We start from the raw sequence: 26,876 nt of genomic DNA, 5'->3' as shown, positions 1-26,876 counted from the left end.
ACACACAGTGCATTCCTGCTAGTGGGGAGGTGATTGTGTGTAATGTTATACAGCAGTATTACCAGCCTCTGATAATAAAGCAGCTACAGGAGGACGATATGTTTGGAATCTCAGCCTCTTGCTCAGCACTGTGACGTGTGTACTACGGAGCTGGGTCACAGTGGAGCCCGTATAAACGCAGCAGAACACAGCTCCCACTGTCACCGCTCGCCTCCTTACAGACGCTTCTATAGTTTAAACGGCATCACGTGCTACGGAGACTAGCCAATCAGCAATAACGTGTCACCCAACAACCAATCCGCGCGTCCGTGTCGGGCGCCGTGACCAATCCGCCGATACAACAACAGCAGTACAGCCAATCGGAGACGCTGGGTGTTGCTAAGTGTTGATTGGCTGTTCCGATTGGAAGCGCAATTTTCAAATATTTTGAGAGTAGAGGAAGCTACCGTCTGGGTGAAGTAACGGTCCTGAGTAGAGGCGGCTGTGAGCACCGGTACCCGGAGACACCAGCAGGTAGGAGCCGTCCCCGATCTCCTCACCGACATAATGTTTGTCATGTACTATAGTACCATACTAATGGTTTCTCCCTACTGCCCAATGGGCACACAGAGCTACACCTGGGTGACTTACACGTATATATGCTGCTGATCTTTGTAACTTCCGTGTAGCTGTGTGTGTGTATATATATATATATATATATATATATATATATATATATATATATATATATATATATATATATATATATATATATATATATATATATAGTGTGAAACATATTGGTTCCACCAGCTGCAGAGCCACAAGTCCTGCAGGAGGACAGTGTTTGTCAGGCTATTGGAACATGTATTTTCACAGGATTTTGAGATCCACGTGTTGCTTAAGACGTCTGTTTTCAGAGCTGTGGTATTATCACTTTAATTTCACACTTCTGTGTCTTAACATATTATGTAGGTTATTTACCTTTCTGAAATTGTTTAACTGTCCTCTAATATTTATATGGTAACTGTCTAGTATGTATTGACTTTATACCTGGATTAGTTTGTTTCCATTTGCAGTTGTCTGATTGTCTCAATCTATAGATAATCATTAAGTGAAAGTTTAGCAGTTTGTTTCCTTTGAAATGTGTTAGTTTTTAGATAAAGGGATAGCAGTGTATTGCTTTGCAATGCTATATATGTTAATATTCAGATGTATGGGGACAATAAACTTAAATACATGTCTGTATTGGTATTTCTTAAATGACTCCTTGTAAACCTTTTTCTGGCTGCTGTTTGCCATCAGATCTTTAGTTTTATTTATTATAGTTTGTCAAAAGGAATGTGTGTCAGTTAGAAGCAAATCTAATCTATCCGTAAGATATTCATGTTGCCTCAGGGATGAATATGATCAGGTAATACCATTTTTATAACTTTATTGGAAATGCATTTAAATGGTGCATTGAAGGTAAAATGCTGGCCTGTCATGTTAATGAAAATGGACATAATATACAGGTGATCTGTGCTCTCGCCTCCTAACAAGCCACCATAAAAGCACCGTAACCTATTTGTTACAGTAATGGCAGTATACACCATCAAGCACTATCTCAACCCTTTGCTTTAGGCCATGATTAAGTTCTTTGAAGTGTTTAACAGGTGAACACAGCTGTGGACAAGGAGGTACCTTACATCACATGTGAGCGTCCTGCTCCATGATCTCCTTCTGGGATAAGGAGGAAGGAAAGAAGGCTCCTGACCTTATTTGCCCTGTCCTGGAGGACCCTTGGTCGCTCCTCCTCTGTTATCCCATTCAGGATCTTGACACTCCCTCTGCAAAGTTGGCCCCTCATGTCCTGGCTGCAGCTCGTTGCTTGGTTGCTAAATCGTGGAAGCAGGTGGACCCTCCCTGTGTCTCTCTGCTGGAATCTCTCATTTGGTTTATTGTTAACATGGGGGGGAAAAAACACCTCCCACCTGCATGATTGGGAAGATGAATGTCACCAGATGTGGGCTCCTTGGCTGTACATGAAATCGTTCCCCTCTCTGCTATCAGACACTCCTCCAGATGCCCTCACTTTCCTCTTATTACTTACCCATCTATTGAGTTGTGTCCCCTTCTTCCTATCGTGTTTGACTACCCTGATAGTCCATACTCCATATCCGTGCGACTTGTAAACTGGTGAAAAAAAATAAAAAAAATGTAGTAGACAGTGCTGGCAACAGGTAAGTTTAACATTAGTTGTCCGGGATGTCTGCATCCAGTAAACAACTCCCAGAATTTACTGATTTGTTGGTGGCTATCAGCATCCAGTGAGCAACTTGAAACACAGATCCAAAGCAAGGACTATTAGTTCTGAGAAGCTGCAATGACCTTCTCACCCTCTGTGTCACTTTATGGTAAACAAGTATTATTACTTGGTGCACAGTGCTGTGGAATATGTAGAACATTCACAAATAGAGCATAATGTTATGTAGTAACGTTCAACCAGGGCCATCTTTTCCATTGGGCACGATGGCCAGCTGCCCGGGGGCCCCATAGGCACGGCTCTTAATGAGAATAAATAATCCTGCAAAAGAAAAAACCTGCAAAAAAAACCTACACGGGTCACTGAGCAAGTACATCTATCTATCTCTATAGATCTATATCTGTATACATCTATATATCTAGATCTAGGCGCCCCAGTGCACTTCTTTGCCCAGGGGCCCATAATGTTGTTAAGATGGCCCTGCATTCAACCAATCTATCTTTTGCTAATAAGTGAAGAACTTCCTTTTTATTTGAAAGAATGCTCATTAACTGCTATTTAATGACTCATCTGGAAGTTATAGCACTTCTCTAAAAAAAAAAATGAGATGACCTAGATGGCCAAGAATGAGCAAATTATAAAAATAAATAAATCAAAGTATCATCATGGGCAGCACGGTGGCATAGTGGTTAGCACATCTGCCTTACAGCACTGAGGTCATGAGTTTGATTCCCGACCATGGCCTTATCTGTGTGGAGTTTGTATGTTCGCCCCGTGTTTGCGTGGGTTTCCCCCGGGTGCTCCGGTTTCCTCCCACACTCCAAAAACATACTGGTAGGTTAATTGGCTGCTAACAAATTGACCCTAGTCTGTGTGTCTGTCTGTGTGTGTGTGTTAGGGAATTTAGATTGTAAGCTCCAATGGGGCAGCGACTGATGTGAGTGAGTTCTCTGTACAGCGCTGCGGAATTAGTGGCGCTATATAAATTGATGATGATGATGATGATGCTACATTTCAAAGAATACAGCTATGCGCACAGTGTAATTTTTTTTTTCTCTTTCCTACCACTGGGGGACACTGCGACACATTGGGTATAGTAGTGGGTATGGGAGTTCAGGCACTAAAACTCTATGGTTTTTATGCCCCTCCTCTACTATGCCCCTCCTCTACTATGCCCCTCCTCTACTATGCCCCTCCTCTACTATGCCCCTCCTCTACTATGCCCCTCCTCTACTATGCCCCTCCTCTACTAGAGAACTATTTTTTTAGTGCCTTAGGAGTGGGGTCATTGGGGGTATAGGCTCCTGCCTATACCCTGTTTAGTTAGATTTGTACATGTTTTGATTTTATTTTTTCTTATCAGGGTGCCCGCGGGGATCCATCCCAAGACCCAGAGGGAGTGAATAGTCCTGGACTTCCTCACTCTGATCCCCGGGCAAGGTAAGAAGTGGCTGTGCCCTACATCTTCCTTGCACCTTCTTGCCGGCAGTTCAATCCCCTAGACATGAGCTTAAGGATATTTTAGTATTTTTGGCAGCCATTGGGGCTTTAGTTGCCCATACAGTTATATAGCTTGGGGCACTGTATAATTAGGTCGTGCGGGGGAGATAAGGGATCCATCTCTCCCCGCTGACGGACTGGCCGGCAAGCACCCCTCCTCCCCGGGGACAACGATTATAGAGAGCCCTGCTGATGTGAGGAGGGGAAAGACGCACACGCTGCCTGGGCATGTAACTGCGTGTTGTGTGTTAGCCTCAGACAGCCATAACTTTAGTATAGGCTGATCGGAGTAGCGCTGAGGACAAGTTATTTTTAAATTCTAACTGTCGGTGGGCGGAGCCAGAGAAGGGATTCCCGCCTCCTTCTTCAGTCCCTGCAGTGCAGAGGCGCCATTTTGGGCTCAGACACGGAGCTGCAGGCTGAAGTTTCTCTCCTCTGCTGTGTGGTATCGTTTTTGACTAAAAATATACCTGCATTTGATTGCCAGTAAATGTTCAATACACATTAGTGACAAACTGTTTATATTGTGAAAGAGGTTAATAGAGTCTACAATTTGTAACCTGGTATATAGATCTGGTGTACAAGTCTTGTAATATTGTCTGGGGCCTTCTGTTGGACATATTAGTGGTGTTATATATTCTGTGACACTGTATGTGTGTGTATATGTATGTATGTATGTATGTATGTATATATATATATATATATATATATATATATATATATATATATATATATATTATGTATGTATGTGTATATATATATATATATATATATATATATTTGTGTGTATGTGTATATGTATAGCGCATTAAACAATAACCACATTTACGACAACTAGGGTGTAAATCTTCCTTTTTAAATGTTCCATCAAAAACTGTGTAGGAATTTCTTCCAGTAGATGTCTCTTAATAGTACATGTTAGAACGTCTCTGATGTAATACTTGATGTTTACACACACACACACACACACACGCGTATGTGTTTTTAGTTTTTATTATTGCAGTAATGTCTAACGCCTCTGACAAGGGACCATCTGGAGTGTCTGTGATGTATTTTGTTTGTGCCAGATGTAGAGCTAAGCTTCCATCTGGACAGCATGATAAAAATGCCCTTTGTGCAGCATGCGAGTCTGCAGCACTCGAGCGTCCCGCCCCGGTACAGTCACCGGCAGTCATGGAAGAGCCGCTCTGGGTGAAATCCTTTGTCGCCACCATGGAAAGGTTTACCGATGTGATGTTGAAAGTCGCTGAGGTACGCGAACACACAGGTAATCAGCATAGCTCAAAATTCAGCAGAGCAGCGGGCCGCACGTATAGAGGCCTCACAGGGCATCCCTATAGACAGTGCAGGCACATCATCCCAGGGTTCTGCAACTCTGAGTAAGGAACATCTGCCCCGCGGGTCCAAACGGGGCACAAGGGATGATATTAGGGTGCATTCTCTAGCTTCTGATCATTCCTTGGACGAGGAAGGGGATTTAGAGCTGGAGGAAGACTCATTTAGTATAGCCTCGGCCAGTAATGTGGACAGCCTTATCCTAGGTATTAGACATACCTTAGGGTTTCCAGAGCCTGAACCTTTGGATCCTGCAGGTTTTTCCATTTTTAAAAGGTCTAAGGGCTAGATTTACGAAGCTGCGGGTTTGAAAAAGTGGAGATGTTGCCTATAGCAACCAATCAGATTCTAGCTGTCATTTTGTAGAAAGCACTAAATAAATGAAAGCTAGAATCTGATTGGTTGCTATAGGCAACATCCCCACTTTTTCAAACCCGCAGCTTAGTAAATCTAGCCCTAAGTCTCAGTTGACATCCTTTCCTACCTCTTCTCAGATGGTGGAAATGGTAACGGACGCCTGGGTAAGACCAGGGAAACAGTTTGTGATGCAAGCTAGATTCAAGAGTCTTTATCCTCTTCCAGCGGAAGACTCAATTAAATGGGAGGTGTCTCCTAGGGTGGACACACCTATTGCCTGTTTATCCTCATCCTCCGCTATCCTTACACAAGAGCGGGTGTCTTTGAGAGATCCTACGGATAAAAAGTGCGACCACGCTCTCCGTTCTGCTTATACAGCTTTGGGTAGCTTGTTTAGGCCCATTTATTTGATTGGGCAAATAAAGCAGTTCAGATGTGGCCGGAGCAGTTAATTGAGGCAATTCAAAATAACACTCCAAGGGCAGACCTCCTCTCCCTAGCTCAGCATATTCAGGAGAGTTCGGATTATGTGGGTCAGGCCTCCATGGATGCAGTAGCTGTGAATGCCAGAATAGGCAGTTTAATTATTGCATCATGACATTCCCTATGGTTACGTTCGTGGACCACTGACACAGTCCAAAAGGTCGTTAGAGGTTTTGCCTTTTGATGGAGTCACTCTGTTCGGTGCGGAGTTGGAGAAGGTAATTGAGGCGGCCACCAGGGGAAAAAGTATTGTTCTCCCCATGGGTTCCTGCAGGCTCGGTTTCGTTCCTTTCGCCCCTTCTCCCGAGCCTGGAGTGGTGCTCCCAGGAGCCAGCCCCTAGAGGAGGGAGCAGTAGAGGCAGGGGTGTTGCCAGAAGAGGAGCTTCATGCTCTAGTGATACGCCTTCGGCATGACTTCTACACTCCGACTCAGGTATCGGGGGTGGGGGCACGTCTGCTTCGCTTCAGGTGTCAGTGGTGGTCAGCCATAATGGACGCTTGGACGTGGGGGGTTGTGTCAAGAGGATACATTTATAGACCTACACCATCCTCCCGCCACCCAGGTTCCTGTCGTCTCTGGTACCTGGTTGCCCTCTCAGACATCAGGCTCTCCTAAAGCTTCAGGAGTCGGGTGTTATTATTCCGGTTCCGATGCAGGAAAGAGGTCGGGTTTTACTCCACTCTTTTCCTGGTACCCAAACCGGTCGGAACTTTTCGTCCTATATTAAACCTAAAGTCCCTAAACAAACAGGTGATTGCCCAGCGGTTCAAGATGGAGTCACTCAGAACAGTCATCGCGGGCATGGAACAGGAAGAATTCCTGGCTTCCATCGACATAAAGGATGCGTATCTCCATGTTCCCATATGGAGTCGACACAGTGTCAGTCTTTCTACCTCGGGACAAGATCAGCGCCCTCCAGCGCAAAACCAGGGATTGGTTGGCTCGTCCTCAGGTGGCCATGCTCGGTTGCATGAAGCTGCTGGGGACTATGGTCTCAGTGTACGAGGCGGTCCCGTTCGTACAGTTCCATTCCCGTTCTCTCCAGCTGGAGATCCTTCGGAAGTGGTTGGGGTTTCAAGATCAGCTAGACCGGCAGATCATCCGCCTGTCGAGACAGACTCTGCTTTCTCTGACGTGGTGGAAAGAATTCCCATGAGATGTGAGTGAAATGAGCGATACCCGCCTTTTCACGTGGAGACGCGTATGAAGTAGTGTTTCTGGCTGGGTGGTGCCAGAGCGGCGTCAGGGGAGATGGCAGAGTTGTGATTTCTTTTGAACAAAGGAGACCGTCCCATATGTTAAGTGTAAGCTACAGACTGCGGTAAGAGTAAACCGAGGTTGGTCTTTGATTGCGGGAGAGCCAAGGGAGAAATTTCCGTGTGATGTGGTGCGAGTGCTTTTTAAAAGACCACCCACCTCTTAAGCCTAGGGTTAGATTGGCAAGAGATAGTGTGACTTGGGTTAACCAGCTGATAGTAACATTGAAATAATGGGCGTTTGTAGCCTCCGGACGAAGCGGATTTAGCAAGATGAGCGCTTAAGCCATGACTTCTTGCCTTGCCAGATGAACCTGCCACATATCGTATGGAGAGGAGTTAGGAACCTCCCCGGTACCGAGATGGGATGTGTCTGGAACTAGTATAAAACGTTAATATATATTTGTAGCTTGCTCTAGTTTTAAGAAACTGCTGGTTGAACATTCTGAACAAGTCTTCAGTATTGGCCTCCAGCTGTATTGAACAGACACACCAGCATCTTTACTGGCTGAAGGCACAGAATGATGTATCTATGCAGTACAACGCTTATGTGACCGTAGATATGGATTGAATGATTCAACAAATTGTATAATAATGCATCAGTAACCCAAGTAGCCTTAACTGATCACCCTGAGGGTTTTTAATTTATCATGTTGCTACTAGTTTGTTTACTTAAAAACAAAAGAACTAATACTTCTCAATATAGGTCTTATTTCTTCAAAATTCTCAATTCTGGCATATTCAAAATGATATATTTGTGCCATGGTTTGCTGCTTGTGTGAAACACATGGCTGTGTTAGTTAATAGTCATTTTCTTTTTTCTTTTTTTTCTTTTCCCCGACCTTTAGGTCACATCAGAGTGGCATTGTCCTACCAAACTTCAGTTATGTCCAGTAAGAAAGAGGATAAGGGGAAGAACATCCAGGTTGTGGTAAGATGCAGGTAAGTGTAGTGCCTACTGGTATAAATCACTGAGCTTATCAATGTTATTAAAGTACTCAACTGCACTGCAATATCTTCAAAACTGCATCTCTGGATCATTAAAATTCAACCTGATCATCTAGATAAAAGCAGAAAAGAACTCTGTTCAACACTCTTATTTTATAAAAAAAAAAAAAAAAAAAAAATTTTTTTTTTTTTTTTTTTATTATAAAATCAACTGTAATGACAGTGTTAAAACTTAAATTTAACCAGAAGATAAGCATGGATACTACAACTTAGTAGGAGTGTGGCACTTGGCCTGCACTCACGGCTTAGGCCACAGAATGGTTTCCTCCAGTCTTTAAGACAGGTATGTTTTAAGGTGGACATTTATGAAAACTTGTGCACAGGTATAAGGTGTTGCAAACTGCTAAAACATTGTGGTTTACTTGGTGTAGCTTAGAAAATGAAAAAGGACATCTGGTTGCTATGGGCTGCAGTACCTCTCCGGTGTACCAGTGTTCCTAAATGTACTCCTAAGACCCAATGCATCAGGGGGATTTAGATTTCATTATGTCAGATGTTTAATCAATATACGATTTAAAACTAACTTTTTTAAATTTCTGCTCTCAGACCTTTCAATCAGTTAGAGCGGAAAGCGAACTCCCATTCGGTGTTGGAATTCGACGCTCAGCGGAAGGAAGTTTCTGTTCGCACTGGCGGATTAAACGACAAACTGGGCAAGAAAAACTACATGTTTGACATGGTAAGTGCCTCATGGTCCTGTGTGTGTGGCCTGTTCAAATACCTGACCCCTAAACAGGGTGAAGGGAGTTATGTTCTGGGCTGAAACCATTTTCTTGTGAATGCAGCCTATGGTTTCAGTGACCTCACTGAGGCACGGTGATTGTGGACTTCCTGGTAAAATGACGGCTATGTTCTCATCAATATAATTTTAGACCATGGGTGATCCACTGTTTGTTCCACAAGCGAAAGAGCTACTTGTAACCCTGACAAATTGTTAAATGATCCATGTACTGTACAGGATAAGATGATTAATTTAGGGTCACAGTAGAAACCTCAGACACTGGTATTGTACTAGATATGACTAAAGCCATCTAGTAAACACATGTACATACAGCTTAAAGTATCTGAACTTCACTGGTTATATGAGGACTTGGACTTTGTTAAACATTGGATCCACTGCTATCGAGCTAGTTTCAGCAGCTGCTTTTATATTTGAGAGCAGATCTCTGCAATTTTACAGGGACAAGTACAGGACTTTGACTTATTGGGTTACAACTTTGCCTTTCACCAAAATATTAATGTGTGGGTGTAGTCCGTGTTTAATATGTACAGAAATATGTAGGACTCCTAAGCAACTACATCAGGACACACTGCATGGGGGGGTGTGACCAGACTAGCAACTAGGCACTAGTCCACCTCCCAAACTACCCCACCAACTGGTAATGTTGTGTTGCCACTGCTGACTGTGAGGCTCGCCCATTGTGTTGCCCTGCATTGCAGAGCAGTACGACTGGGCAGATATGCTTCCTAACCGTCCCTTACAAAGTCCTGGCTGTGCTGGACTGAGTCACAAAATTCCCCAAGCCTGTGATTACCCATCCTCCAGGTCCCTGTGATTGTTATAGCTGCGCTTTTTCTTCTATATGCTTTAGGCTTCTTACCTAATAGCATAAAATACATGCTTTAACTATGTCCAAGGGAATGGGACCCAATAGTTCCATTGACCATATATATCATTTGGTCGGAAGAGTGTTTCAGATGCTGTGCCAGTCTTTGGAAGCTGTATGCTCAATTTACTTGCTTTCACCGCAAGGGATAGTGGAGGACCCTTTCCTAACAGCAAGTGCCATCTTGTTACCACTGCATGCCACATACACTGTAGCCCATCAGAACACCCCTGTTACGTCCTCCGTTCTTCAACCCTTCCATCTGCCAGCTTCTACCATGGAAGTTCCAGCCCTCCACCTCTATTTACTTCTGGCGTACGTCAAGCAGAACCTGGTCTGCCTCAGTTAAGGAAAACTCTGTTACTTTTGTGGACCCCTGTTGCATCTCTGCCAATGCAGTGGCCTCTATGGTGGTCCCACTCTGACTATCCAGGGGCCTATATTGTTGTGTTGCTAATTGGCGTGGATTTCTAGCAATTCTAGATGGAAATGAGGAGGCGGGGCATCTGGAAATGAGCCATCTGTAGACTGCCGACCATAAGGGGCCTGCGCATGTGACAAACAAGTAAATAGCTTGAGTGCTGTGTGGCCAGTATCTTCTGTTCTGCCTCGGCTACATCCCTAATTCATTCCCTTTCATAAAAAGTTAAAGCTTGCAAGCACCGTGTACCCTGAAGCTAAAGCGTCTGCTTTCCCCCCCAGTTATGGATATTTCAGACCCTGCATTAAGCGAGAGGACAGACTAGTTAAAAGAACAAGGATGGGTCTGTAGACATTTTATCATCCCTTCCTAAATCTGATGCGTCCCTCCTGTGGTTCTGTCTACGGTCTCATCAGGACAGTACTTTCAGCCCTTAACATTCAGAGCTTAAAGGGCCGAGGTCAACCCCTGTGTTTTAAAAACTATCCTATGTCTGAGTCCAGCACTACAATCAGTTTGGTGGATGGGCCGATCCAGGCAATCTTTCATGCCTGATGGCACTTAGGAGCTTTCTTGTCCCTTTTTTTACAAGGAGATATGGAAATTTTTGGGATCCTCCCCACTTGTAGACCTTCTGGGCTTTCAGCTATCTTCCAGTTCTGGACAGTGTCTTTCAAGTACTCCTTGGACAAGAATTTAGACAGTCTTTTTAGAGTCTATTTTCCACCATTACAGCTACTCTGGTGGCTAAATTGACTTCGGCCAGTCAACAAATATAGCGGTTGCAAGATGGTACACCCAGCCTAGAGCTGATGCAGATATATTCTCAGCCAATTCACTGGTGGCATGGAGAGTCCTCAAATTCATATCTGCTTCAGCAGACAATACATCTAAAAATGTCTTTCTTTTGCTGCCAGTTTCTGGGCTGTAACTGGAGAACATAATCAAAGATGCCATGTGTGGGAAGAGTTCCTTCCTCAGAATAAGCAAAGTGAGTTCACTTCCACTGCTTCTATCACGCCCCAGATGTCATTGAACAATCTTACTTGGGGGTCGCACACAATGAAGCCTATCTTGCCTACTAAATGAAGATGAGACTCTGACTGTGGTAAGTCCTTCTGACTACTAGCTAGGGCATGGAAGTGGTAGGAGGTTTGTCTCATTTGCTTCTCTTCTTTACACTCTGTACTTGCGGTCATCAATTGGAAATATTGGATAGCCTTCTCAGAACTTCCTGTGATGTTTTTTCCTCTCACGGGTTGGTCCTCCTTAGGTGGTATGTTATTGGGTTTCTACAGACAAGGTTTGCAGAGATGCCGCTAGGTTGTCCCTGTATGCATTTTCCAAAGTTTTGTGAAGTGGACATTCCTGCCTATAGTAGGAAGGTCCTTCAGGTGACTGTTCATTCCTATATATTCCTCTCTTACTATTGAGTGTTTTGGGGATATCCATCTGTCTCCCTCTACTAAAGGAGAAATGAGGATTTTCTCCTAAGCTGTATGAGGACATAGACCGACACACCCACAAATCCTTTAACTAATTTTTACCCTAACTCCCCCACCTAGGGGTGAAACATAACCCACTCTTCATCGACAGCATAGCTGAAATGGATTCAACAGCAAGTAGAAAAATCCCCTTATGCAGTTGGTAGGAGATAATCCTTGTGATCGACTAAATGAGATGTACTGAAAGCATAAAATGTCATGTCACTTTATTTTATTTTCATTTATTTTTTTGTTGGAAAATTGATAAAAAACAAACAAAAGGCTGAAAATATGCCTATATAACATACTTTAACATACTATATTAATAGCTTATTGCATGTTCATGTGCTGTTGTATAAAAGGCAATGCAACAGGTGTGGTATAGTGGAAGAATTCCAGACACCGTACCCCCATGCATCTTCCTATTTAGATATGTTTGCTGGAACATACTATAACATTCTGATGCATCATCTTTTGTTCATACAGGTATTTGGCCCATCTGCTAAACAAATCGAAGTGTATAAAAGTGTGGTGTGTCCGATCTTGGATGAAGTTATTATGGGGTATAATTGTACCATTTTTGCGTAAGTATTTTTTTATTTTTTTTTTTCACTGCATATAATTTCGGAAAAGTGTTTCTATGGCTGGTTAACTGCAATATTCTAGAGGGCCTTGTGACTTCCGAATTATTCACCTTAAAGGCATTACAACCCATTGGGACACAGCTATTGCACATGAAGTGCCTCCACACTGCTGTTTCAAATCAGGTGGAGCATTTTCTTTGCAGGTGGACCGGAGCCTGCTAGCAAGATGTGTATAGACCAGTGATCGCAACAGGTGGCCCTAGGGCCACATGCGGACAACTGAGCCATCGCCTGCAACCCCCACCCCAAGCTCCATCCTGCTTTATTGTCATGTTTGGTTATTGCTTGTAACACTTTATCAAAATGCCTTATTACAGATGTGTGTCCTATGATTTTATTATTTACTTATTGCACAGTTTAAGGGTAATGTGCGGCCCTTTTGAAGGTTAGTGGAGAGCGCCATGTGGCCCCTCAAGTGTATTAAGTTGCCCATCACTGGTATGGATTGGGGAACATGATTGAACAAGAGCTGTGATCAGCCAATAGGGTGCTGCGTTTGCTGCACACCTCCCATCCTATCAGATTTAATATAACTAACCAAACTGGTTTTCAAGGGCTGACCTTTCTCTGCTAACAGTGCTTATAAATGGTGCCCTCCTGAAACCGAACCATTGGACTGTTCTGTGCTTTTTTAAATACATTTCTGTTCCTGCAATTTTTTTAGTTTGTAAAAAAATTTGTTTTATCTTCTATTACATTATATTTAATACATAGCTAACGTTTTATAGGTATGGGCAGACTGGCACTGGGAAAACATTCACTATGGAGGGGGAGAGGACGGCTGATGAAGAGTTTACTTGGGAACAGGTATGTTTACAGATGACTATATATACAGAAGTGGAAGTTGCTTATTCAATTTATAGGCTCATAGGTGCTTAAATGGGTGGGGTTATCCTAAAAGGAACAAACAGAGAAAAATCCCCCAGCACACTACTATAGCCAGCAAAGGACCTGTCATTTCTACTGCTAACATACATTTGCAAATGTGTGCAACTAAGACTTTTGCATTTTTATTTACAGTAGAAATGGCAGCTCCTTTGCTGGCTATAGCAGTGTGCTGGGCAGTTCTTCCAGATGACTATATATGAAGCATCATCGGGCAGACAGGCAGCTAACTGGCCTAGAAGATTTTGGAATGTCAAATGTAGAAAGTTTAGGAAAATGTGTTTCCCCCTCATCTGATTACGATTACCTAATGTTTTTTGTTCTAATTGAGAAACCTTGGAGTAGTTTTAATCTGCCATGTTGGCTATAACTATTATTTTGTGTTTTTAGGATGAGTAATTCCATCTAGTACCCCTTTTTTAAGATATAATTTCTGCTGATGGTAATGTGCTAGTAGACATCTATGTACCTCCAACTTGGTTCCTTATCATTTGGAGCTGTCCAGACAGAGTTGATCAATGGTGTTATTTCTTTCACCGTATATTGACAAACGCAAACACAACAATTATTCTTCACAGGACCCTCTAGCAGGTATCATTCCTCGGACTCTTCATCAGATTTTTGAAAAGCTTTCAGAGAGTGGCACCGAGTTCTCAGTGAAAGTCTCTTTGCTGGAAATCTACAATGAGGAGTTGTTTGATCTTCTAAGTCCAGCTCAGGATGTCGGGGAGAGACTGCAAATGTTTGACGATCCCCGGAACAAGGTGAATTCTATTCTTTGCCCATTGTTTTGTCACTTTTTTTCTTAATATAGCTAGGAGGCAGCATTTAGCCACGCTAGCTACTGATCTATTACGTTACGCAATATCTGTCAGTCTTGCAGATTACTACTGGGGAATTCTGGGTTTCCTATCTCTACATTGCAGCTTACTCCACACAGTGGTGTCTGTCCTTTTGCGTTGAACAAATATTCATGAGACGGCGGCTTAGGACGTCACTTGGTTATAAGTCACATCAGTGAGACGCGCGACTTTGTGATATGAATGGTTCTTAGTGGCTGCCTGTAATGTCCTTCTCACTAATATCATTCTCTAACAGGGAGGAGTCATAATCAAGGGTCTGGAAGAAGTGACCGTACACAACAAGGATGAAGTTTACCATATCTTGGAGAGAGGGGCGGCCAAGAGAAAAACTGCTTCCACGCTAATGAACGCCTACTCCAGGTTTATACACTTACATATGTTTATTTTAGAGGTGACGTTTGAATGGTCGGGGGAGCTCGGTAATACCATTCAATTATAACACCTCAATTACACTTTTTATATGTGTGTGTGTGTGTATATATATATGTGTATATATATATATATATATATATATATATATATATATATATATATATATATATATATATATATATATATATATATATATATATATATATATATATATATAAATTTTTGCTTTTCTTCAGGTCAAGATTCTTATTTATGTTGTATTTGAAAGTTTAGTTGGTTGTACAGAGTAATTTTTTTATGTTCCTCTTTGTTTTTTTTATTCTATTAAAATTATTTTCCTCTGCAGTCGATCTCATTCGGTGTTTTCGGTCACAATCCACATGAAGGAAACTACAGTTGATGGTGAAGAGCTGGTTAAAATTGGGAAGCTGAATCTGGTAAGGTTCTGTTACTATTTGGTACATGTCTTTTTAGTATTGCCTTTAACTGATTTCATTGTACTGAAATAATATAGCTGTGGAAAGTAAATGTATAGTTCTTACAATGCCTCCTAAAACGTATCAGTTGATTTTCTTACGCATTGATTAGTTCTTCTGTTGACTTCTCTGCTGCTCTGTTCCCAGGTGGATTTGGCCGGCAGTGAGAACATTGGACGCTCTGGGGCTGTGGACAAGAGAGCCCGGGAAGCTGGAAATATCAACCAGTCTCTGCTGACTTTGGGCCGGGTGATCACTGCCCTGGTAGAGAGAGCCCCACACATCCCATACAGAGAGTCTAAGCTCACCAGGATCCTGCAGGACTCTCTTGGAGGGAGAACAAAAACCTCCATCATCGCCACCGTTTCTCCAGCCTCAATAAATCTGGAGGTAACTTCCTGGGGGAACTGTTTTGTCCTCCCCTTATGGGGGGTTTTACCTGTTACCATGAGCTGCTACTCAGTTTCTGATGAGCTTTCCCTGAATTTAAGATCACTTTAAAGAATGGCATTTTTATTGCTCCGTTTGTATGTTGGGAAAAATTTGGAAACCCAGAGGTCAAAAAATAAAAGTGAGCATAGAGCCCCTCATGTGAGTTTTACCAGGTTTAGGGACACTGAATTCTACAGAATTTTATATCTTTTTCAAAGAAATTAATTGTGTTTTGTTTTTTTCTTGGTAGGAAACTGTGAGCACTTTGGAATATGCAAACCGTGCAAAGAATATCATGAATAAGCCTGAAGTTAATCAGAAACTAACCAAACGGGCACTAATCAAGGTAACTTACATTCCTGTTCTAGGTCATATGTGAAGGATTATAGGAAGGCTCCTGTGTAAATGCATCTAGTAAACAATGAGCCCATACAACAAGGTATCATTTATAACACGACTAGATGTGTCAGTTTAAATTTTCCCTTTAATAAGGAATGTATAGCACTCTGCCATTTGTATTGTCTGTCGGCAAATCTGTAGACACAATATGTTCTCCATTCATTGCTTGTCCATGTATTGATATCTGTGACATCACCTCCAACTCTTACACATTATCAAATGGAGTTATCCAGTCTTAATAGAGACTGACTGACTATTAAAACTCTCTGGCCGTTAGTGGTTATAGCACCTTATCCACAGTTTGGGTGAAAGTTGGGATATTGCAGATGTACCCACGTTGGTAAATATACGTAGTCTAGGCACAATTTAGCAAGCCGAAAGGATGTCTGCCACGTGTTGCCTTTTGTTGGTACTGTATCGCTGAAATACATTTGTCTAAACATTTAGGCCAAAGGTGGTGAATCATTTTAAGTTGTAATGCTCAAAAGTGAACTTGCAGCCAGTTTCTGTTGCAAATACAATCAAGTCCTGGCCATATTATTAATCCACCACACCTCATGTACAATATAGAGGGTGCTCTGACGTGTATTGGGGTCAACAGTCAGCCTGATATTACATCCCGGTTGAATCTTTCTGCTCTGACTTTATTTTTTTAAAATGGTCCCACATGCCTTATAATTTGATTGGCTGGATGTGGGGCAGGTTTTAGCTGCATCTGTACGATGATACGTCCGTGTAATGGTCTTAAGACTTCTGTATTCTCTAGAGTAAAAGCAACCTGACTTTCCCACTGTTTAGCGAAAAGTGTTTTGTATAAGTAAATGGTAAACTATTATATTGATCCCCATGTATTAAGGTTTTATTTGTTCTGCTGTCACGACACAATGAACTTGTATCTTTGCACCAAATAAACTGCCCATTTTGGGAAGCAGGTGGTTTACCATTACTAGGTAATCCGGTAGTGTATGTGCCATAAGACATCGCGATCCGGTATACCATAATAAATCCCTTGTTTCTATACAGGAATACACTGAGGAGATTGAACGGTTGAAGAGAGATCTCGCTGCAGCCAGAGAAAAGCATGGAGTTTACCTCTCCTCTGAAAACTACGAGTACGTTCTTCACATACTGCAGTATAAAGCATTTACCTGTGATTTCATATATTGAGTGTTGTTCTGTATAAACAGGCAGCTGCAGGGGAAGATTCTGTGTCAAGAAGAGCAGGTTACAGAATTCACAGAGAAAATTGGTGCCCTGGAGGAGGAGCTGAAACGGGTGAGTTTTCAGATCGACTCATTTCACTGCTGGAACAGTGCATTGGACTTTTCGGATACCCACGTCCAATGTGCTAGGAATATTTTGCCTTCTTAAATGGCTTTTAACCAATCTATACATTTCCTTATTGCATGTCTCTTGGTAGATCACAGAGCTGTTCATAGAGAGTAAGAAGGAGCTGGATGAATGTAGCACAGTGCTACAAACTAAGGAGAAAGAGCTGGAGGAGACCCAGAAGACCCTGCAGGATTCTAAAATACAGCTGGCCCAGGAAGTGTTTGTGGTGACTGCACTAGAGACCACAGAGAAGAAACTTCACAATACAGCGAGCCAGGTACCGTATCATGTTCCCAAACTACTCCGTTAATGCATGAGAATATACAGTATGTACACAACTTTAATTCTTTAATCAGACTTGGTTGACCTGTGACTCTCCGCTGCTATGGGTCTGCAAGTCCCAGTGTTGGGCTGCCAGATCATGCTGGGACTTCTAGTTCCACAGCTGTTGGAGAGCTGTAGTATTGGCTACATCCGTTTTAAAAGCTTTCCTAATGCCAGTACTCATATGCTGGTCTTGCCAAACATTGTGCTGTTCCCCATTTTGTTAGTGGATAAAGTAGTTTAAGGGAGAATATCTGTATCAGATATGGTGTAGATAAAGTGAGAAGCCAAAGGGTTTAAATCCCAATTGTCCAATGTGTTGACTTTGTAGTTACTCGGCACAGTTCAAGAAACCAAAACAGACGTTTCTGGTCTCCATGCTAAACTGGATCGCAAGAAGGCGGTGGAGCAACACAACGCCCAGGTCCATGGGACGTTTTCAGAACAAATGAATGAAATGTTTAGTACTATTCAGAGATCTGCGGAGGAGTACAGTGCCAAGCAGCAGGGAATGCTGGACGTCTACACCAGCTCTATAGGTAAGGGCTTCATAAACTCACCAGGGGGAATGTCCAGCCTACCGGAGACAACCACTTAAACTAACATAGCTTTGGGTTACAAACATTATATTTCATATGTGAGTGAAGATATTGGTACTGCTGGTTTAGTAAATCACTGAACACCTTTTTACAGATGACCACCTGTCGGCCAGCTCTTCAGGATTACAGGCCACTGCCAGTGCCGTGACCACATCCTTTAATAGTATTCAAGAAACGGTATCCAGACAAGTGGCTCAGAGCACTGATGAAATATTAAAGCAGGAGGGTCTGTCCTCCCAAGCTAAGGCCGACCTGCAGAAACTAATGGTGAGTCCGTTCTATTAGAGCTATAGAGGCTAAGTGGATGTGAATAGTGTTGCTGTATATCTTTTGCACAACACTTGCTCTGACATAGATTGTGGTCCCTGATGTTTGTGTAGCGAGAAAGTAGCCATGTTTAGGATGAACCAATATTCAGGAGTATGAAGCCTGTCCATTCTCTACAATCGCGCTTCTGCTGTCAAGATAAAACACACGACACTGAATGTTCCTGTACAATTGACAGGCTGAGATCTGAGCACAATGGTTGCACCGACTGTGTAGATGACTAACCACCCTAAGGGGTTAAATTAATTTATTACTCTTATATTCTTTAAAAAAAATAAAAAATACTTATCCACATTATATGGTGACTGTAATTGGTTCATCAGTTTGTCTACTCAATTTACACAGCTGTCGGCTTCTTACTCTGCACCAATTCTATATTACTATGCCACTCATCCTTGGTATCTGTGTAATATTCTCTAATCTCCCCTGACAGGCTGAACTCCGATCTGCACTGCAGAAAGCTCTGATAACTGATTTGCTGCCAATTACAACTTCTGTTTTGGATCTGAATTCTAAGCTGAGTCGAAGTTTGCAGAATTTCTCTGCTGTTGCTGACAAGGTACAGAGAACACTCATGAGCGCTGCTTAACTGTTGCCAAGTTGTCTTCTCATACCGGTCATGTGAGCGTGTTGTGTTTAAAAATGCCATTGAGCATCTAATACAGTAAAAACATGTTGGTGACACTATAACCATAGAGATGAATGAACTGCACAATAGACAGGGATTGTTTTGCGTGGGAATTTTTGGGGCAGTTTATAGATATTTTCGCATGTTTAGCAGAAGGAAGCAGCTGCTCCTGTCTGATGCTTATACTACCGTCCTGTTGTACCGGGAATCCTCTAGGACCTAGAGGACTCCTAGTCTCGGTACTAGACGGAGTAAAAGTGAAGCGTCACAAAATGTTTAAAAGCCTAGAATTTGCTTTGTAATGCAAAGAATTCATTCATAATGCTACAGAGTTTATGTGGAATTCAACAATTCACTAATGTTTTCTCTCTGCTTGGGTTTCTCTACATTATGACTTTGTTTCTAGGTTGACTCGCATAAAGAAGAGATGAACGTGTTTTTCACTGATCACTCCATGATGCTGCACAAGTTGCGTCTGGATTCCACATCGGCCCTGTCCAGTCTTCAGACAGAGTGTCGGCTTCTGGAAGAGGAGCTACAGGCTGCTGAGACTCTGCATTTAGAGGTACCCACATATAACCATCATGCCAACACATGCCTGTTTGTGTCTTAAAGAAAATTTTGATTATTTTAATTTAATAAACCTTTTTAAAATACCAGCAACTTGGTTTTGTTAACATAATTGTAGTTAATGGATAATATAGTGTATGGGGAAGTACAGGTGTTCACGGCAATCTAGCTAAACAAATAGATTTATTTAGAAGTTCACCCATTGCCTGCACACAGTGGAGCCATTATGCTGGCTGAACAATGTACAGCTTATAAATTCATTAGAAACCAGTCGCATTGCTTTGTGTCATGCCTTCGTGCTCCTGGTGGATTGACTGGCTGACTATTGCTTCATATTGGCAACAGGAACACTTTCAAGGCTTATTAATGTAATTGTAGTCTGTTCAATCTGATCCTGATCTTTGTTTAAAGCATTTCAAGCCTTTTAGTGCTCAGCTGCTCCCTAATTTGTTCTTTGCAATGTATAAGCTGTCCCAGTTATTCTCTAATGCCGAAGGCATGAACCACCAAGTTGTTGCCTTTTTCATAAAAGATCACAATGATTTATTGGATTACTAGCACATTGCTAAACTGGTGCAGCCATAAGCAAAGTCTGCCAGACCACAGCGTTTGTGTATAGTATATGTTGGTGCTAAGAGTGAATCTACCATTGGTAGAAGTTAGCAGTTCTTTGGTGTGTTATAATGGTGGAACACTCCCTAAATTAACGTGCACGTCACATTCTCATTCTTCTCTATCCAGCAAAAAGTGGCTGGTTAGTTTTGCTCCTTTTTGGCCACTAACAGACATAAGTAAATACGATCAATATTCGACATAGAGCTAGTGTTCTATTGCCCTGTGTGGTAGATACTTCCCTGTCTGCACATTCACTTTTTAATTTTTATTTTGATATTCCTTCCAGGCTTTTGAACACGTAAAAAGCAAATTCCCAACCACATTTCATCCCGTAGGATTGGAAAATAGCTTATGTTTTGTCCGTATATTGTCCTTTCTTTTCCATTTATGATGTCTTTATGTATAAACTTTCCTTTTTGATTTCCTTTCATAGTCTAGTTTAAAATCTTTATATATTTGTTATTTAGGGAGTGAATGTGCTACAAAACCAGTTGAATTTGCTTTCTATGAAAACAAATCAGAGCTTTAAAGGACTTCGTGCTAAAAGAGAGAACCTACAGCAATCATCGGGTTTCTTGCAGCAAGATCTGGATAAGTAAGCGCTATTTATTTTTCCACTTTCTGTTTATAAAATATGTCCCAGCCGCATAAAACCATTACATCCTTCAAAGAAAATACTGATGTATTTAGTTGACTGATTGCTATAAAAGTGTGCATGGATGTAGCCAGTGTTCAACTAGTATATCGGGCTACATCCTTTACTAGGATTACTGGCGTTCACTAGAAACAATTTACATCACTGCGCAGTAAACGACTGTATTTTTGAGATCTGTAAAATCTCACACTGGATAATGTCACAAAAAGGCGGCTTGTTTTGCTTTCTGTTAAGGTGACATTAAAATATCAACTCTACACTGGAGTAGGGTGTGACTAGTGGCTCCCAGGGTCATGCAATATGGTACAATACAAGCTCAACTTTATCATGGCAACCTCTAAAATGATAACCTTTGTAACTAAGCATTCTTGAAAAATATTGTAAAATGTTTTCATTGTTTACTAAACATATATGTAAAGTCCATCTCCAAGGGACAAACTGGGCAGTGACCTCACTTGGTGCCTTATATATCACAAGTAGCGGTCTTGTTGCAGTGTTACCTCGGAAGCCATTGAGCGTACGTCCACCCATCACAAGACTTTTGGGGACTGGTGTGGAGACGTAGCGAGTGAGATCGGGCAACTGGCAGCGTCAAACATGAGCACTGTGGAAGAATCCACAAGGCAGTGCGAGAAGCTCGGCCGTAGCATCACCGCGGTATCTGAGGAGAGCGAGAGCTGGTGGGAGGTTACCAGCAACACAATGGCTTCCATCTCTGAACAACAGGAGAGTTACTTACACATGGCCAAAACACAGCTTCAGTGCCTCCAAAAGGTATGTACATTGTTCCCGTTCTCAAGACAACGTTGGCTTTATTTGATGGCTACTCAACCACCTCTTCCTTCTTCTCTCTATGTATCTTGGTAGGTAGTTCAGTTGCCCACTACTAATCTTTTGCCTGACTTACAGCCTATGTTTGGGTTTTTTGCAGTTTTGTGGGGTGGTTTATAGGGCCGGAAAGCGAGATTGTTTCTTTCCCTTTTTAGCATTTTATATTGGGTTCAGGATTTCTTTTCGTGGGGATGTTGTAGTAATTGAATTGTCTATTCTCCTCTCACAGGATGTGGAGGACGGCTGTAGTTCCTCAGTTGTGCAGATTACACAGATGGTGAACCAGCAGTGTGACGCACAGTACAAGGCCTTGGCTGGTTTGGTGGCACAGGTCAAGGATGATCAGGAAAAGATTAAAGAGCAGAAGCTGGAGCTTCAACAGCAGGCACAGGGTGGCCTGAATAAAGTATATTCTTACATTAAGGAAGAGCTTAGAAACGACGTCCCGACAGGTGAGACACTGGGGTTGAATAATCTTGTGTAGTAATATGATTTTATACAATTAAGATCTTCAAGCTCAAAATGTTGTTGTTCGTTCTCTGCATATAGTATATGGTGATGTGAACCTAAACTAATTCTGTCATTCCAGGTACCACCCCACAGAGGAAAGATTATATTTTCCCCTCTTCGCTTATAAAGACGAAGCCGCGGGAAGTTCTTCTAGAACAGTATAGGAAACAGCAGGAAGAGTTTCAGATTGCCATGTCCAGTGTCTCTATAGTGGAAGAGTCCGTGGAACAGGTCAGTGGTCACAAACCTGCACTGAATGTGAATTTAGCCTAATTGTCCTATGTGTATTTTCATTTATTTATTTTTATATCAGGAATCTCTGGAAGATGAACCAACTGTTAATGAAAGTATCATGAGTGACAGATCCATTGTAGATGTCAACGTTGTTTGCCAAGAAAATAGTGGCGTTCCCTTTTTCCAGGTAAAAACTTTTTTTTTTTTTTTTAATTTCCACATCATGACTTACTGTAATCATATATATAAAATTTAGCTTGAGTGAAGTTCTTTGGACATTTATTTCTCTATAGATTTTATTTAAAATAAGCTCTAAGCATTCCATGTGATGAGTGCAGGATTATCTTATCTCAAGTGTCCCTCAGTTACCAGCAGTAAATGATAACGTCTCGTGTTATTTTGAGGTTCCCTCTCACCTTATGTCCAGTCATAAATTAATATTTCTCCCCAGCCTCCTGCTCTGAAACCAGCAGGACTGGGGGGTATATACTAGGTGGTCCTACCCTGGTTCTTCTCACTAACAGTACCTATGACCATCATTACCACAATGCTCTGTCAGTGTCTTTCCCCTCTTGGCCGAGGATCTCACACAGCAGTGTTGTGTAGTATACCTCGTCCTCTTTCATCTTTCCCACTCCTGCTTCCTGCCCTCGGTTCCCCATACATTGGCTCACCCCATGTGTCAACAGTTTGCTTCCACTTTCCCTTTAGATTGTAAGCTCTAGTGAGCAGAGCCCTCCTGTTCTCATTTCCTATAACTTTTGTTCACCAGCTACACTGTGCACCTCCTCCTTGGGCTCTCTGCCCATTGACTCCACTCCTCTGTTGTCTTTGCACCTCTTTCAGTGACTAAACCTGTTGGTTACACCCATGATTATGGGCACAAGTTTTAGCTTGCACCCCTTTTAGGTTTTTCAGTAGCTATGATTGTTGTAGTATTTGCTTTATTGTACTGTTATGCCATGTTCTATCTTGATTGCCCTCTGTATGGCGCAGTGGAACACTTGTGGAGCCCTTTAAATAAAGGTTAATATTAATGTGGGCTAGGGAGTAACATTTCATTTCTGACTAAATTATTACTTAGTTACCTTGTTTTATTGCTACTTTATATTTGTTTAACATAAATACAAAGATGAATATATAAACAGTCTCCTGACTTAACAGTATTGCTAGGTCTGCTCACAGAAGTTGGCTTGCTTGTGAAACCATTGTTTTGACTCTGTCCTATTTCTTCCCCAAATCATATGGTATCTTTTATGTGGGTTAGTTAATGTAACAGCTTGGGGGCATAGCCTAGTGATATAGGGCATGTTTGATACCATTGGGAGCATTACTCTGGAGAAAGTTTTGTAAAACCATAGAAGAGTGTAAAACTGGATCGAAGGACAAGAAGTAGAATGCCTGTTATAGAAGTACCTTAACGCAAACCTCTGAATTGTGTCTATAGTACAAGGGAAATAATGCTATAGTTGTATGTTCCACTGTACAGGTGTGTTTAGGAAGTAGTCCCCTAGTGTAGTGGTTGTAGCATGTGCTAGGTCCCCTAGTGTAGTGGTTGTAGCATGTGCTTAGGTGCCCTAGTGTAGTGGTTGTAGCATGTGCTAGGTGCCCTAGTGTAGTGGCTGTAGCATGTGCTAGGTGCCCTAGTGTAGTGGCTGTAGCATGTGCTAGGTGCCCTAGTGTAGTGGCTGTAGCATGTGCTAGGTGCCCTAGTGTAGTGGCTGTAGCATGTGCTAGGTGCCCTAGTGTAGTGGTTGTAGCATGTGCCCTAGTGTAGTGGCTGTAGCATGTGCTAGGTGCCCTAGTGTAGTGGCTGTAGCATGTGCTAGGTGCCCTAGTGTAGTGGCTGTAGCATGTGCCAGGTGCCCTAGTGTAGTGGTTGTAGCATGTGCCAGGTGCTCTAGTGTAGTGGTTGTAGCATGTGCCCTAGTGTAGTGGCTGTAGCAGGTGCTATGTGCCCTAGTGTAGTGGTTGTAGCACGTGCTAGGTGCCCTAGTGTAGTGGTTGTAGCACGTGCTAGGTCCCCTAGTGTAGTGGTTGTAGCATGTGCTATGTCCCCTAGTGTAGTGGTTGTAGCATGTGCTAGGTCCCCTAGTGTAGTGGTTGTAGCATGTGCTAGGTCCCCTAGTGTAGTGGTTGTAGCATGTGCCAGGTGCCCTAGTGTAGTGGTTGTAGCATGTGCTAGGTCCCCTAGTGTAGTGGCTGTAGCATGTGCTAGGTCCCCTAGTGTAGTGGCTGTAGCATGTGCCAGGTCCCCTAGTGTAGTGGCTGTAGCATGTGCCAGGTGCCCTAGTGTAGTGGCTGTAGCATGTGCCAGGTGCCCTAGTGTAGTGGCTGTAGCATGTGCTAGGTCCCCTAGTGTAGTGGTTGTAGTAGGTGCCCTAGTGTAGTGGCTGTAGCATGTGCTAGGTGCCCTAGTGTAGTCGTTGTAGCATGTGCCAGGTGCCCTAGTGTAGTGGCTGTAGCATGTGCCAGGTCCCCTAGTGTAGTGGTTGTAGCAGGTGCTAGGTGCCCTAGTGTAGTGGTTGTAGCAGGTGCTAGGTGCCCTAGTGTAGTGGCTGTAGCAGGTGCTAGGTGCCCTAGTGTAGTGGCTGTAGCATGTGCTAGGTGCCCTAGTGTAGTGGCTGTAGCATGTGCTAGGTGCCCTAGTGTAGTGGCTGTAGCATGTGCTAGGTGCCCTAGTGTAGTGGCTGTAGCATGTGCTAGGTGCCCTAGTGTAGTGGCTGTAGCATGTGCTAGGTGCCCTAGTGTAGTGGCTGTAGCATGTGCTAGGTCCCCTAGTGTAGTGACTGTAGCATGTGCCAGGTGCCCTAGTGTAGTGGCTGTAGCATGTGCCAGGTGCCCTAGTGTAGTGGCTGTAGCATGTGCCAGGTCCCCTAGTGTAGTGGTTGTAGCATGTGCTAGGTGCCCTAGTGTAGTGGTTGTAGCATGTGCCAGGTGCCCTAGTGTAGTGGTTGTAGCATGTGCCAGGTGCCCTAGTGTAGTGGTTGTAGCAGGTGCCAGGTGCCCTAGTGTAGTGGCTGTAGCAGGTGCTAGGTGCCCTAGTGTAGTCGTTGTAGCAGGTGCTAGGTGCCCTAGTGTAGTCGTTGTAGCATGTGCCAGGTCCCCTAGTGTAGTGGCTGTAGCATGTGCTAGGTCCCCTAGTGTAGTGGCTGTAGCATGTGCTAGGTCCCCTAGTGTAGTGGTTGTAGCATGTGCCAGGTGCCCTAGTGTAGTGGCTGTAGCATGTGCCAGGTGCCCTAGTGTAGTGGCTGTAGCATGTGCTAGGTGCCCTAGTGTAGTGGCTGTAGCATGTGCTAGGTGCCCTAGTGTAGTGGCTGTAGCATGTGCTAGGTGCCCTAGTGTAGTGGTTGTAGCATGTGCTAGGTGCCCTAGTGTAGTGGTTGTAGCATTCTATAAAACAAGGTCTATTTGCAATTGAATTCATTCAGCTCTGCTATTTTAATGAAGGTGTCGGTGATAAATTCAGACCAATCGCTCCCAAAATGGGTCAGGTCAATGTTATAGTAACTAGTGGTGATGCTTTGTGTATATTTGTTATTATGGATATGTGAAGCTGGGTTTGATGCGTCTTTCTACCCTTGTGTTCAACAGCAAAAGAAAGGACCGAGAAAAGATAAAGAAAACAAAGCAAATGCAACAATTTTGGAGCGATCGAAAATCACAGAAGATGGAGAACAAGCTCTTCCCAAATCCAAACTGCCTCTGAGAATACAGAACTGAGCTGTGGTCCTTGCCGTGTATATACTCTACCCTGCCTCACAGAGAACTCGTTTTATATTTTATATATTTTTAAGTCCTTTGTATGTGCAGAGTTGCAAATTGGTTATTTTAAGAATTCTGGACGTTATATCTTTGTGTGTCAATGTCAGTGTTTTTGTTTTTAATATATATGTCAGAACATTAAACCTCAGCAGTTTTTGGCAGCTGAAACAACAATTCTGCAATAAATTAGTTTTTATTTTTGCTGAATAAATGTGTTCCTCGTTCTTTTATTTAATAAATTCCAAGTGGATATCTATGAAAATATAACTTTGTCCTGAAGCGAATTATTTACTGTGCAATACTTGTTTACACTCCATAAAAAATAAAGCTTATGTGGTTTTGGTTCTTGTGATAAGACCACAGCATGCAATCCTTCTTGTTACAGTTGAGCTTGCTGCAGCTAATTTGATATTCATACAAGCTGTTGCTGAATCTAACTGTTGCATACCAAGGAGATGCTTAACCATATTATATTGTGGTACCTAATCCAACCTTATTCTGTATTGCTGCCTACTGAGAGCACACTTTTGGTCAGTGAAACTCGATCATGGTCTGAAGTTTAGCTCTGTTACAGGGCTGAAGGTTGAAGTGGCAGTTTGCGAATACATTCTTGCAGAAGCCCACAAACAACCATGTCTATGCAGAGAAGCTGTGGCATGGCCATTCCTACAGGGTTGCAGCGGTGAGATCGTATTGGGGTGGAGCATGCCAGTTGATATACAGGGTTTCTCCCCGTCAC

At 42.7% G+C, this 26,876-nt stretch overlaps 1 protein-coding gene across 3 annotated transcripts; it reads left to right on the top strand.

Annotated features, from left to right (window-relative positions):
- The first annotated feature begins 415 nt into the window (after positions 1-415).
- Positions 416-26,311, top strand: KIF11 (kinesin family member 11). 3 transcript variants are annotated; one of them, XM_075216151.1, is made up of 23 exons: positions 416-513; positions 8,005-8,098; positions 8,711-8,843; positions 12,163-12,260; positions 13,049-13,127; positions 13,784-13,969; positions 14,304-14,428; positions 14,787-14,877; positions 15,064-15,306; positions 15,599-15,694; positions 16,771-16,859; positions 16,935-17,022; positions 17,168-17,356; positions 17,735-17,942; positions 18,097-18,269; positions 18,763-18,888; positions 19,364-19,522; positions 20,610-20,737; positions 21,292-21,571; positions 21,858-22,080; positions 22,218-22,369; positions 22,452-22,559; positions 25,967-26,311. In XM_075216151.1, the coding sequence occupies exons 2-23, from the start codon at positions 8,043-8,045 to the stop codon at positions 26,093-26,095; spliced, it is 3,159 nt and encodes a 1,052-aa protein (XP_075072252.1). In that variant the 5' UTR covers positions 416-513; positions 8,005-8,042; the 3' UTR covers positions 26,096-26,311. The 3 variants fall into 3 exon arrangements, with proteins under 3 accessions (XP_075072252.1, XP_075072251.1, XP_075072250.1); XM_075216150.1 differs by lacking the exon at positions 416-513 and adding an exon at positions 4,148-4,169; XM_075216149.1 differs by lacking the exon at positions 416-513 and adding an exon at positions 4,193-4,259.
- The last annotated feature ends 565 nt before the right edge of the window (positions 26,312-26,876 follow it).

Source organism: Mixophyes fleayi, chromosome 6, assembly GCF_038048845.1.
Source record: "Mixophyes fleayi isolate aMixFle1 chromosome 6, aMixFle1.hap1, whole genome shotgun sequence".
Classification (NCBI taxonomy): Eukaryota; Metazoa; Chordata; class Amphibia; order Anura; family Limnodynastidae; genus Mixophyes; species Mixophyes fleayi.
Note: the sequence above shows the minus strand (reverse complement) of the source record. Positions and strands in the feature narration are given on the sequence as shown.

Coding starts and splice junctions, on each gene's coding strand:
- KIF11 (XM_075216151.1), top strand. CDS start 8,043: ATGTCCAGTAAGAAAGAGGATAAGGGGAAGAACATCCAGGTTGTGGTA. Junction 15,695..16,770: donor CCAAACGGGCACTAATCAAG/GTAACTTACATT, acceptor GTTTCTATACAG/GAATACACTGAGGAGATTGA. Junction 22,370..22,451: donor TGGAAGAGTCCGTGGAACAG/GTCAGTGGTCAC, acceptor TTTTTATATCAG/GAATCTCTGGAAGATGAACC.